General features: G+C 49.9%; 6 protein-coding genes across 6 annotated transcripts; 3 read left to right on the plus strand and 3 right to left on the minus strand.

The window, feature by feature from the left end:
- Positions 1–217: 217 nt before the first annotated feature.
- LOZ57_000517 (uncharacterized protein) lies at positions 218–896 on the minus strand (the record flags this gene model as incomplete). Its single annotated transcript, XM_049249616.1, has 2 exons — positions 218–448; positions 624–896. The coding sequence occupies 2 exons, from the start codon at positions 894–896 to the stop codon at positions 218–220; spliced, it is 504 nt and encodes a 167-aa protein (XP_049111810.1).
- Positions 897–2,130: 1,234 nt separating this feature from the next.
- On the plus strand, positions 2,131–3,018 carry LOZ57_000518 (uncharacterized protein; the record flags this gene model as incomplete). Its single annotated transcript, XM_049249617.1, has 1 exon — positions 2,131–3,018. One exon carries the CDS (start codon positions 2,131–2,133, stop codon positions 3,016–3,018), a length of 888 nt encoding a protein of 295 aa, XP_049111811.1.
- Positions 3,019–3,843: 825 nt separating this feature from the next.
- On the minus strand, positions 3,844–5,190 carry LOZ57_000519 (uncharacterized protein; the record flags this gene model as incomplete). The annotated part of the gene is made up of 3 exons (XM_049249618.1): positions 3,844–4,387; positions 4,442–4,784; positions 5,064–5,190. 3 exons carry the CDS (start codon positions 5,188–5,190, stop codon positions 3,844–3,846), a joined length of 1,014 nt encoding a protein of 337 aa, XP_049111812.1.
- Positions 5,191–5,653: 463 nt separating this feature from the next.
- Positions 5,654–7,520, plus strand: LOZ57_000520 (uncharacterized protein; the record flags this gene model as incomplete). The annotated part of the gene is made up of 4 exons (XM_049249619.1): positions 5,654–6,214; positions 6,292–6,669; positions 6,728–7,429; positions 7,488–7,520. The coding sequence occupies 4 exons, from the start codon at positions 5,654–5,656 to the stop codon at positions 7,518–7,520; spliced, it is 1,674 nt and encodes a 557-aa protein (XP_049111813.1).
- A 670-nt stretch (positions 7,521–8,190) lies between these two features.
- On the plus strand, positions 8,191–8,966 carry LOZ57_000521 (uncharacterized protein; the record flags this gene model as incomplete). Its single annotated transcript, XM_049249620.1, has 2 exons — positions 8,191–8,339; positions 8,453–8,966. The coding sequence occupies 2 exons, from the start codon at positions 8,191–8,193 to the stop codon at positions 8,964–8,966; spliced, it is 663 nt and encodes a 220-aa protein (XP_049111814.1).
- An 860-nt stretch (positions 8,967–9,826) lies between these two features.
- KIN3 (G2-specific serine/threonine protein kinase) lies at positions 9,827–12,116 on the minus strand (the record flags this gene model as incomplete). Its single annotated transcript, XM_049249621.1, has 4 exons — positions 9,827–11,421; positions 11,477–11,891; positions 11,950–12,002; positions 12,065–12,116. The coding sequence occupies 4 exons, from the start codon at positions 12,114–12,116 to the stop codon at positions 9,827–9,829; spliced, it is 2,115 nt and encodes a 704-aa protein (XP_049111815.1).
- Between the last annotated feature and the right edge of the window lie 275 nt (positions 12,117–12,391).

Here is a 12,391-nt window from a genome sequence, read left to right on the forward strand (position 1 = left end):
GGAAAGCCCGGCAGGTAATGCCATAGATTTAGGGGAGCCAGTACTCCGCAGTGGTGGTGGGGGGCCGTTTCCATGTATATAAACTGAGAAAATAAAGAAGCCGTTTCTTCATGTCATCATACAAGTCGCTGTGGATTGCTCGTCACATTCGGGTTCGCACCGCAGGTCTTCCAGGCGGCAGTGGAAGAGAGAAAAAGAGCAAAGGGGTTGCGTTCTATTACCGCCTTCTGCGTGATGCTTGGTCTAGACGGTGATCTAGGGCCTCGACTCGAGCGCGAAAGCCCTTGACGATATCCCTAATCCGTTTTATTTTTTCAAACTCCATCTCGAGCTCGTCGATTGATGCGATGATTCGCCGCACACGCGCGATCTCCGCATCAGCATCCGCGATTACGTTCCCCGCTTTGTCATAGGTATTCTGGATGGAAAGTTCGGATTGTTCGTTCAACTGCAAGGAGTCAGAGCCTATCTCCAGATTTGTATCGGCGGGACTGCGAGGCGACAGGCATCGCACAAAGTGCAAATCCAAAGGTAAGAATGAAATCGTAAAGAAAGTCCTAGGTCGGGCGAAAGAAGGGGCGTGAATGTGCGAGAGACGGCAGAAAGATGAAGAGACAACCTACATATTCGATTCTCCGTCGGATATCCCTCAGCAAATGATCGAGTTGATAGTACAGGGCCTGGAGACTGTCTGGATCCAGCAGCAGTCTGCCCTGGCTGCTTGCGGCACTGGCGGCGCGGGAGCTGGAGGTGCTTCTGCCCATCCCCCTTCCCCGCGACACGACGCTGCCATTGTGGCTCCCCTGCAGGGCGATCTGCTGCTGGTGGACGACCATCTGCCACTCAGACGACGTGAGGCCAAGGCGGGCATCAGGAACTGATATTGACGTGGACATTTGATACGGGCTTGTGCGTTCTCGACATGCTCTTACAATCGAGGCTCGAGGGGGAAACGGGGGGAGCTAGATCGAGAGGATTGACGGCCAAGCATGGTTGAAAGGGGGAGGGAGCGCGCTGGACGGGGAGGATACGGTTGGGACGACGCGCGAGGAGGGATCACAGGCGGTGGAAGACGCCCCGAGAGCTGCTGGCGATTAGGAAGGTGAAGCTGGTCACCATCGATCTCCTGGCAAGACGCCCGATTGAAAACGCGGCGGGCTCAACGGCGACGCAGAGGGTGCAGAGCGAGAAAGAGAGAGAGAGAGAGAGAGAGGAGAGCCCAGGGGGCATTTAACTATTGCATGTAGCGAGGGACAGGCGCAGCAGGGCCAACACGAAGAGCGCTGGGGAGGAGGAGCGGCGGCGGAGAAGCGGCGAGACGGGCGCCGCACCGTTGCTTTTGTGGAGCTGCGGCGGCAGCGGCGGCGACAGGAGTTGGGGATTTCGTTAATCGAGTTAGTTTGTAAGTTGCTTAACGCACGGCGCAGTCCAGTATTCTCGTCCTCGACCAGCTTGTCCGTCGTCTTGCCCGCGCTCGCCCGCCAGAGCCAGTGCAGACGGCCTGTCGTGCCACTGAACACACACTCACACTCACCCACCACCACCACCACCACAGCACGCAACGGCCGCTCCAGCATCCATCCATCCATCCCATCACGCGCGCCGTCCTCGAGCGCTGCATCAGCCGCAGGTCAAGCCTCCCCGGCGATTCCTCGTGCAGTGCCGCACCGCGAAAACGCCTTGTCGCCGGGCGCCCATTGGCGATTCCGGCCACTTGATCGTCGAACGACGGAGCAAGCCGCATCGCATCGCATCGCATCGCCCTGCTGGCCCCGGTGGGCGGATCCGCCCAGGCATTGACGAGCTAGGCTCTAGCTACGCTGACCCGGCTGCCCAACCTGTGAGGCTTCTGTGAAGCCATCACCCCATTATCACCCCCGCGACCACCCCAACTGGAGGGCTCCCGCGCCGCCAGAGCTAAGGAGTGCAGGGAGGCTCGCCCCGGCTTGTACAGGCGATCGCCAGCGACCCACGGCCAACCAGCGTGGCGAGTGTCGGCGCCTCGGAAAGGCTACTCGCTAGCTTTCCATGGGTTGCGTTCCTCCAAGATATCGTTGCTCTGTTCTGAACTCTAAGCCTGCGCCGCCCTTCTTCGTCTAACTACTGCAGCATCGTCTCAACCGCCCGGCCATGGCCAAAGACAAGGAACGCACCGTCAACCCGGCCCAGGCCCAGCGCCGCCTCGAGAAACAACGCGCCTTAAAGAAGGGAAAAGCTGAGCTACACGCCCGCCGCAATGAGAAGCTGGCCCGCCGCAACCCAGAGCGTCTCCAGCGCCAAGTGGACGACCTCAAGGCCATCGAGGACTCCGGCCAGCCGCTGAAACCACGCGAAAAGCAGATACTGGAAGGCCTGGAAAAAGACCTACGCGCTGTGAGAAAGGCGCGAGAAGCCCTGGGAGACAAAGCTCCCCCGTTTGGTCGTGGCGAGAAGCGACGCGCTCCCGAACACGACAACCCGAATCGCGCTGTCCTGGGCAAGAGGAGGCGAGAAGGACACGAGCAGCACAGGCAACACGATGACAGCAGTGAGACAGATGAAAGTGTTCGGAACATACCCATGCCACGAGACACCCCGCCCCCGATTCCGCGTCGGCACCCACGGCGAGGCCCTCCCGACGAAATCGAAGATGCCAGCGATCGACAACCACACGCGCTGCCGGAGAAACCATCGATAGCGGTGAAGACGGTCTACGAGTCCGCGCCGGTCATTCGCGATCTACGAAAAGAGGCCGTGAGCAAGTTTGTGCCTTCGACTGTCCGAATGAAACAAGCTGCCGCGAGGGGGGAAGGACGCTTGGTAGAGCCGGAAGAGATGGACCGCCTAGAAAAGGCAGGGTATGCGCCAGCCTCTGTGGACTCGGGAAGCGCTTCGATGGCGGATACGGGGCAGGGAAATTCGGAAGGGCAGCCAGCATCGACAGAGGTGGATGCAGCTACTCTCGCAGCAGAAGAGGAAAGATTTCGCCGCGAGCTAAAACATGTTCACATTGAGGATGTGGAGGATGAGGATATATGATAAGTATCTGGTAACAATCGAAAAAGCATGATATGCAACGTTCCTTCGCTACGCGCAGAGCAAACCCCATAACGCAACAGCCGTCCACCCACCATGCACCGCCACCACTCCCCAGAAGTCTGCAAGCTGATATCCTCCGCCGATCAACTTGCTCCATGTATAAAGCGCCAGCAAGGCAGCATGCGACAGGGCAAAACACGAGCCCACTACCCGCCCAACATGTGTCCGCCGTATGTGATAGTCGCGTAAGAGCCATGCGCACAGCGCGAACGGAAAGGAGGTGTTCACCGCGGTGCGCATAAAGAAGCGCGCGGCGGCGCTTCCACGAATTTCTGACTGGTTGGGGAACAGGAGTGGGGAACCGGTGTAGAAGAGGAATAGGTCGGCGATGTGCACGACCAAGGACGAATGGTAGAGATAACGAATTACGGCTGGCTGGGTGGACGACGCCTGTTGCGAAATGTGTTTAGCGGTAGCAGGTATTCAATATGGAGTAGGCATACCATCTTGGCAAATTGATTCAGTTAACTAGAGATGAGATGAATTTCTTTATTTTCCCGTGCTGTAACAAGCAGTGTTGGAAACCACATATATGACTGCGAGGTGGAAACAGATGCTTGAAGCCGGCTTCCGATTATTCTCTATGCTGCTAATAAACCGCCGGACGCTTGGCACATGGGGTTAGTTACACGGACACTAGGACCTGCCGAGGCAGATGGAGGCTTGTGCACGGTGCAGTTCTCTCTGATAGCTACATTCTACAAAAACAAGTTGGTAAAGCAAAATATCTAGTTACATGCTCCATACTTAGTGCGTCCACTGACACTAGCTGTGCAATAGAGGAGCAGTCTCATCACTCGTTAGCCCCAGGTTATCTCCCGTCCGGCGCGTCGCAATCCAGAATAGGATTGCCTGGACAAGAGCAAAAATAGTGTTATCGACAGTGGCCCAGCCAACCAGCTGGTACCAGGCGACAAGTCTATTCCACGGAGACATTCTCCAAAACTCCTCCGGTATGGTCATCCTAAACGGCCAGTACAGCGCAACAGCAGCGAAAACCACCGCCTGCGCCGCCAAACCCAGAGGACTTAACGCGCCTGGAGACGAGCGCGAGAGTGTCTCGCGGGCCTGTGCAAACAGCGAGGCGAAGCCAAGAAGCGTGACAATGGGGTGGACGAAGATCATATGCACGCCCGAGAACATGGCCGAGAACCATCGTCGGTCTTGCTCGACGTCGTCGCGGCGTGCCGGGAGGGCGGACTCGACGATCACAGGTACGACCGAGATTAGGAAAAAGGTAATGTAGATCGTCAAGGCAGTACGCTTTTCTCCAGCCTGCTCCGATGGATAGTAGAAACACAATATGAATCTGTATTCCAGTGAGAAAGGTGCTAGTATGCGCTGGTTGGTATCAAGAACTCACAGGCCTAAATAGCAGACACAGACGACAGTAAATTGGAGGAAATTAAGCCAGTCGCCAGCTGTGGGCGGACTGGCCACGATGGTGTCTCCTATCTCCGCATTATCAACGATAAAATGCAGCCCAAAGGCGAACTGCTCGGTGGCAACGATTGCGTTGAAGAGAATGTACTGGATGGATATGCCTGAGCTGTCGCCGCGCGAGAGAATGCGGCGGTATTGCGGAACAAAGGAGACCAGGCTCAGGATGAGCAGAGCACTGCTGAATGTTAGCTGTATACTAGACGCATAATTGAGCTTGGTGGTACTAGCACTCTCAGGAATATATCTGCCGCCCTCATACTGCTCTAGATGTGCGGTGTGCAGCGAGGAAGGTGGTAGATGGTTAGTTAGTTAGTTAGAACAGTGGGAGTTCAACGCCTGTCCGGTTTTAATTCCTGACAGAAACATGGCTGCCTTGCCGGCGGCAACGCCCAACTGTTGACCAGCATGTTCAGTTAGTCAGAGCACTGTTGGATGGCTCGGACATCAAAGCCTCGTTAAGTTCGGCCCGCTTGTTCCAGCGACGGGGATTTTGCCGGAAGAGGAAAAGACCGACCTTTGGGGCGTTTGAATCAACAACTTACCTCCAAGTTTTAAATGAAGCTCCATCCACACCAAAATACTCCGTAGAACGCTGAATACTGATACGACGGTGAAGGCTGCCGTTTGGAGCCTCTTCCTTGCAGAAAGCACTATATTCGATACGTCCATGATGGCATCACTACTCAGAACACTCGTTGGCAATATGCACGACGTCTCAACCCTTGTGATACCTGCTGGAAATACAGCAAGCAGCCCGCCTATAATATGATTTTCAGCTGGGTTTACATCCACGCTTGACCCGTTTGTTTATGCAAAACCTTCTGTTAATGCTGCCCGGCGTTTGCCGCGGCCCCCTACCTGAACTCGAATCTTGAGAACGCTGGCGATTTTGATTTCGAAACCCAGCACCCCCATATCTCAGCTGAATTCTGTTGGAATCTACCGCATATCTATTTGCAGAATTCAAAACCCTGGCCGGACATTGAGATGGGGCGCTTTGGGGCCACTGCTACGGCCCAGGCGACATGGCCTGCCGACGAGCTGTATATAATGTCATTACTTCCGTCGATATGGCAAGGTGTATTGCAGCTATCTTCTCCTGGGCCATCAGTTTCCTTCGAATCAAGCAGCCATGAAGAGTTCAAATATTGCCGCTAAAAATGTCTTCACTGTGTTTCTTCTTATGATGGGAGCAGTCAATGCAGAGCATCGTGTGCTTCTGAGGCGAGCTCCCGACAACTGGCCTATCAAAACCGGGTATGTTGCCTTCGGTGACTCGTTCGGTGCAGGTATGGGCACTGGCACCACTTCCTCAGATGCATGCCGAGTTGGATCCAACAACTTCGGCGATCTCTTATATAAGTGGACCAACAACGATCGAGTGGACTTCCAGAGAAAGGTCTGCTCCGGCGATACGACCGTGGGCCTCAATCGCCAAATCGATGAATGGAAGAATCCACGAAAAGCTGATATCGCAACCGTTTCTGTTGGAGGTAACGACCTAGGTTTTAGCAACATGGTTTACTACTGCATTCTTACCTTCAATCACTTTTTGTTTCCTTGGACACTTAGAAAGGAGTGTAAAGACGCTAAAGACAAGGCTAGACGTTTGATGGAAGATCGGGGCGACGGTGGCTTGCGGAGTAAGCTGAAGAAAGCATACAAGAAGATACTTGACAAATCAGGAAGAGATGTATGTTCTACCTAGACTCAGATCCACGCTTTTTTCCCTCGCTTTTTGCTGCATGTAGTTGCTGAAAGCTCATCTAGGATTTCCACCTTTATGTCACCGGCTATATTGGATTTTTCAACCATGACGACCCTGACTGTGACAAAACGACATTTGATTACTGGTGGGCTGGATACAATCCATCTTGGGATCCGAGAATTGTTTACTTGACAAAACCTGTTAGAAAAGAGCTCAATGATCTTGTTGGCCAGTTGAACGATGTGATACGCGGTGCGATTGATGATGCTAATAATGAGCACCGAAGCAACCAAGTGCACTTTGTGGATGTTGGTAGCAAATGGGCAAATCATCGGTGGTGCGAGGCTGGTAACTTTCACGAGCCAGATCCTGGTCGCAAGGACACCTGGTTTTTCTTGAGCGGCTGGCCAGATGTTGAAATCGAGGGTGCATCCATTCAGGTAAGCTTAAGTGTCCGGCAATATATCCATCTAATATCCTCTAATTGTCTTGAAATAGTCTGGGATAAATCAAGAACAGAATGAAATAAAAGCTCTTGTAAACGCTGGAAAAGTTGAACTTCCTGATCACAAAACCTGCGGTTCAATGTTGGGTTCTGATCCGGATCCTTGGGCTAACTGGCTGTGCAATACGGCGAAGGATGTCGCAAAATACCCAAATGGCGAGACTGCGAAACGTCTAAAAATGGCTAACGAGGAGATTGCCAAAAAGGATTTCAAGGGTCAACACATTCCCTCGTATACACCTACAAGACAAATTAAAACCTTCCATCCTCGGAGCCCAGGCATGGTGGCATATCGTGACAAAATCATTGAGACTATTCATGATGTTCAGATTAATACGAAGTCTTCTGGAACGTGCAAGCTCGCCATTACCCAGATTTGGACTTGTGAAGCTGCCGACAAGAACCTCTATGCTCGAGTTCAACTTACAGGCTCAGACGGCAAGGTCTTCTACACTACTCAACAGTCTGCCCATACCCCAGGCCTGTCTATCAACAACAGTAATCCTCTAAAAATAAAACAAAGTAACATGCGCTATGAATTGAAGATTATTGGAGAGCACAAAAATGATTATATCCAGTTTTACTACGGCAAAACTGCCTGGACGTCCGGAACCTCGAATGGCGAAGCTAGATGCAAGCTTAAAGGCAAGGATTGGGACAAAAAAGGGCCAGGAGCTTGTCCAACCGCAGCATTCGTAAGTTCCTTTTTAACTCTCTCTCCTTTCACCCAATAGCTAACAAACCTATCTGTAGAGCCGTCAATTTGATTGCGAGTATCCATGTTGAGTTTTTTGCTGTTTATAGAATATATCGTGGAGCTTGCGTCATACTGTGCCTTTTCTAACGTCAGCATTTTAGCATACAGTCAATAGCACTTGATGTTGAAGATATAGCTACTATTTCGGTTTTACCTTACAACTATACGGAGTCATTCTTTTGTTTTTTTTTTTTTTTTTTTTTTTTTTTTACTAAATCAACTGTTTAAATCTTTGCTTACACAAGCTATTTCTCCTTATTTGGGCTTTTGTTTCGGTGCTATAGTTTGCATAAATAACTATGGGCCTCCCATAATCGAGGGTAGCTTTTTTTAAAATTCCGACCACTATTTCCACGAGTATCACGGTGCCTTCTCGCATACACGTTTCTATCAACCGCCAGCTATCGGATGAGCATCGCTCACGTTCTGCCCGTACGAGCTCTCCCACGGAGATATGGACTAGAGGGAGCTTCGCCTCGGCTATGTGGCTGTGAGTGCCTTTGCCAGCGCCAGGCCCGCCTAAAATGAAGATGATAGTCCATGACGGATGAAAACGTCGGATCAGGCCCAGTGCGTGCTAATAAATTACAACACGGCTTGTGATGGTGAACCCAAGCCCGAACCTCGGTGAGTTACTTCATTTCTCGAACCTGCAACTATGAGTGCGGATTTTGTTTTCACACCGCAAAGACTTCGCACATGGAGGCGTTGGAAAACGCCAAGCGGGGGCTGCAGCTTCTCCGAGAGGAAGGCATGAAAAAGATCAATTTCGTTTGTGGAGAACCGTTTTTATACCCAAAGTTCCTGGGAGCCTTAGCGGAATTCTGCAAAAGGGATCTTCAGATTGAGTGAGTTTCGATCGTCACCAATGGAAGCCGTGTTACTGAGCGCTTTATGTCCAAATACGCACAATATGTTGACATTATTGCGGTCTCATGTATGTGAATATAAAAATTGGCAGGGGAAAGGGAGCCCACCTCCGGGACATGGCCCGGGTGGCAGACCTTTGCCAAAAGTACGGCATCAGGTTTAAGCTCAACACCGTTGTTAACAAGTACAACTTTGACGAGGATATGGACGAGCATATTACAGCTCTCAATCCCTTTCGCTGGAAAGTGTTCCAAGTGTTGATTATCGAAGAGGAAAACGGCTCAGAATCTACCCTACGCGATGCTCGGCAGTTTGCCATTACGGAAGAACACTTCCAGCTGTTCTGCAAAACCCATGAGAATCATAAATGCTTGATTCCGGAGTCGAATACTGTCATGAAGAGCTCCTATCTCCTAATGGATGAATACATGCGATTCATAAACAAGGGCGTTGGCGCTCCCTCCCCATCCATTCTCGACGTCGGTGTTATGGAGGCGCTACGACAGGTTTACAGGGATGCGGAGAATTTTCATCAGAGAGGTGGAATATATGACTGGAGTACAAAGACGGCAGACTGCTCCAAAGACCCGAAACTCGATTTTTAATAGTACAATAGCATTTTCTTGATGAACTTCATGAGGTGGTGAAATTTTTTCCTGTAGTTGAATAATTGTAGCATTTTATATTTTATTCGAGCCCTATAGTGCAATTATCTTGTTACAGTATGAAATATGACTCAGTAGCATCGCTACTAAACGGTTATCTTTAATCATCATGGAACTCTGATCAAGAGACTCAATCCAAATTTAGTCCAAACTGGAAACGTACACAAAACTACAAGCAGTTCTCCTTTTAAAAAAAATCAACCCCCTAGACAATATAGCATCCAAGAATGAACGAAATGTATCTCATATGCCTGGCAGGGCTCGAACATTAAGAGGTCTTAGGCCAAAAGAGAGAACGAAGGTAATGCACCAAATTATAGAGCTTAACGAGTGCTGGACGATGGTGACGACGTTCATTCGGGCTGGTACCGATGGTAGAAAGTAATATTTAAAAAAATTTCCTAGCAAAAAATAAGATTGTACGCATAACTTCATGTACCAATGCCATCCAAAAGGGACTGATAATATCGGACCAACACAAATCCAAAGTGAGGCGACGAACCAATTCGTATCCACAAACTCTCAACGCCACATAAATGCGATAACAAAGGAGACTCCTAGAATATCAAGGTTCACCAAAATGTAGCGATTAGACAACGTATGCGTAGCTCCTAGCGATATGCAAGTTGTTGTGTAGAAACCTTTTAACAAAAGCGCCTTCTCATTTTCGGAACTTTTTCTTTTGCTTTTCCGCAGATCATCTTTGCAAGGATATCAAAGGGAAACATATTGCAGTATATACTGCACCCCGTGGCCCCGGCATTAATGTGACGTAGCCGTCAATTAGATTGGCCCTAGATTCAACGGAAATTTCGAATGATTTTTGCCCCACGAGCCAAAAAGGGGCTGGGCATCTCGTCCTTTTCTGGGTCCCAAGTAGCAGGTGGATCTCTTTCGATGGATTTGGTGGTTGCCAGTCCTCCAGGGCGTTTCAGCTCCTCAATAGGCCTACCACCAGCGCGAGCTTGAGCCAACTCAACCAATGTCCTCCCACCCATATTTCTCTGCATAACAGCTTTGAACATATCCTCTCCCCCACCGTTTGCTTTGGAGATTGGAGCTTTCATTGCTGCTCTTCGAGGCGACCCGCCATCTAGGGCTAGGCTTGTGCAAGAAGGAATTTTAGATAGACGACGATGTGGAGACTTGGGTCGTGACTCTGTCGCACGGGCGTCTGACTGAGGAGGACCATTAGACTGCGTAGGTTGTGTTGTGGGCTTGGAAGGGAACAGGCTTGGTTGAGTACTAAGTCTTTGCATCATTGCCGTGGTATTTTGTCGTAATAACGGCCTATGTGGAGCTTTGAATGGATCAGCTTTGACCTGTGGCCGAGTAGGCGACGGAAGATCTGGGACATCATCTTCATCGTCCGAATACATAAGTGCCGTATCCCATTTCGGAGCTTTCTTTCCACCGTCAGCGAAAATATTTCTTGCAGTTGATCCAAGATGCACGCGCCGTGGAGAGAGCGAAAGTGACGCAATTGACATAGGAGATGGCTCAGCCATTTGAATATCGACTGGGGATTCTAGCGCCGACCTAGCACGGGCAAAGGGTGTTCTGTTATATTTTTTACTCGTTTTGCTTTGGTCCGAGGTCGGCGATTCGAGGGAGAGAGCACTCAAATCTGTCGATGAAGGAAAGTCTGTATCATCGGTTCCGACAGAGGAGCGAGAAACGTCATTGGGCGACCCAGGACAATCATCCTCAACCTGTTGTGATTGGGTTTGTATTGTGACCCTCATCTTCTGTAGCTCGAGTGCCACCCGATCTTGCACCTCAGTTTCGAAACGTTTTCGAAGAGATTCAAGCTCCATTTGAACCTGTCGATCAATTTCCAGTCTCGCTTTGACTTCCCACTCACGACGAACCGAATTACCGATATCTATCTTCATCGCAGCCTTTTCTTTATCCATTTGGGCACATCTAAGTTCCAATTCTTTGATCCTCTGTAAAGCTGCATCTTCCCTGGTACGCAAAGAATTTCCCAGGTCAACAACCTCCTTTTCTTTTCTCATTAGCCGAATTACCGGAAGCTTTAATAGCCCTGCCGTATCAGGGCGGTGATCTGGATTGACGCGCAAACAGTTGGCAATAACACTTCTGAGTTCTGGAGAATATAAATCCGGCAAGGGGGGATATCGCCCTTCGCGAATTTTTTGTACTAACTGCAGGTGTGTTCTGGCGTTAAACGGTGGTTCATGGGTGCATAGTTCGTACATTATGCAGCCAACAGCCCAAATATCGGAGTGGAGGGTGTATTTTTCACCAGCGGAAATCTCTGGGGACATATAAAAAGGAGTACCAACGTAAGTTGATGCAAAATCATGAGAGCCCATGAGTTTAGATAAGCCAAAGTCGCCCAATTTTACTGACTGATCCGCTCCAAGGAAAACTATTCTCCATTAAAAAGAGTTTCAGGAAGCATTAAGGTAACAGTTCTTACTTACTGTTTTCCGGCTTTAGATCACGATGAAGAATCATAACCTGAGCTTGCTTCCCTTTTAGCCCCGTTGGCCTTGTGGAGGAGGTGGGGCCAAAGACGTTTGAGCCAACCTCGGGAGGATCGACACCATAGTGGCAGCGATAGAGTGCTGTAGCCAACTGCGAAAGGACGCGCCAGACGTATTCTTCTTCAGCATATTTATTATTCGTTTTGAGGCTTTTTATCACCATGCTGAGATCTCCGCCACCACAATATTCCATGTACAAGTAGAGATCTTGAGTTGCTTTTAAATGTTCCCGATGATAATATGCCACGATGTTTGGATGTCGAAGGGAACTCAGGATGTTGAATTCGGTTGTGAGCTGCTCACGTTCTTTCTGCGACATTTTTATGTAATTGATTTCTTTCCGGCATAAAATCTGAAAATACGTAGTTGTTAATACTATTGCAAGGATGTAGATATAGGGAAATCCATACGTATCCGTCTGACTTCCGCTTCACCTTCCGAATCACCCCAAAAGAACCACTTCCTAACTTGATTTTAGCAAGAATGCAACAATAACAACATTGAGGAAGACATAATTTGTCATACCTATTCTCTCGAGGACCTCATACTTGTCCGCTTCTGCCAATGCGATTGCCATGATGTAATGAATGCTAAAAACCGAAAATTAAGGTACAAATGAATGCATGGACGAGAATTGAGCCAAACAAAACCTGCTATGTTAGTACCATAAGCCGCAGATAGCTGAAGAAGCTGGACGAGAGCTGGCGACTCGGAGTTCGTTGCGGTTGATCAAGGGAAGTCTCATGTTCGCCGACCCAAAAGCGCAATTTGTTGTTTGGGTTCACGTTGTTGCGCGGCAACGAGAGTGGGACGGGGCGCTTAGTCAAAACAGGAATAGTCGTTGCCAAGAAC

The sequence above is a fragment of the Ophidiomyces ophidiicola genome, assembly GCF_022830035.1.
Source record: "Ophidiomyces ophidiicola strain CBS 122913 chromosome Unknown scaffold_1, whole genome shotgun sequence".
NCBI classification, from domain to species: Eukaryota; Fungi; Ascomycota; class Eurotiomycetes; order Onygenales; family Onygenaceae; genus Ophidiomyces; species Ophidiomyces ophidiicola.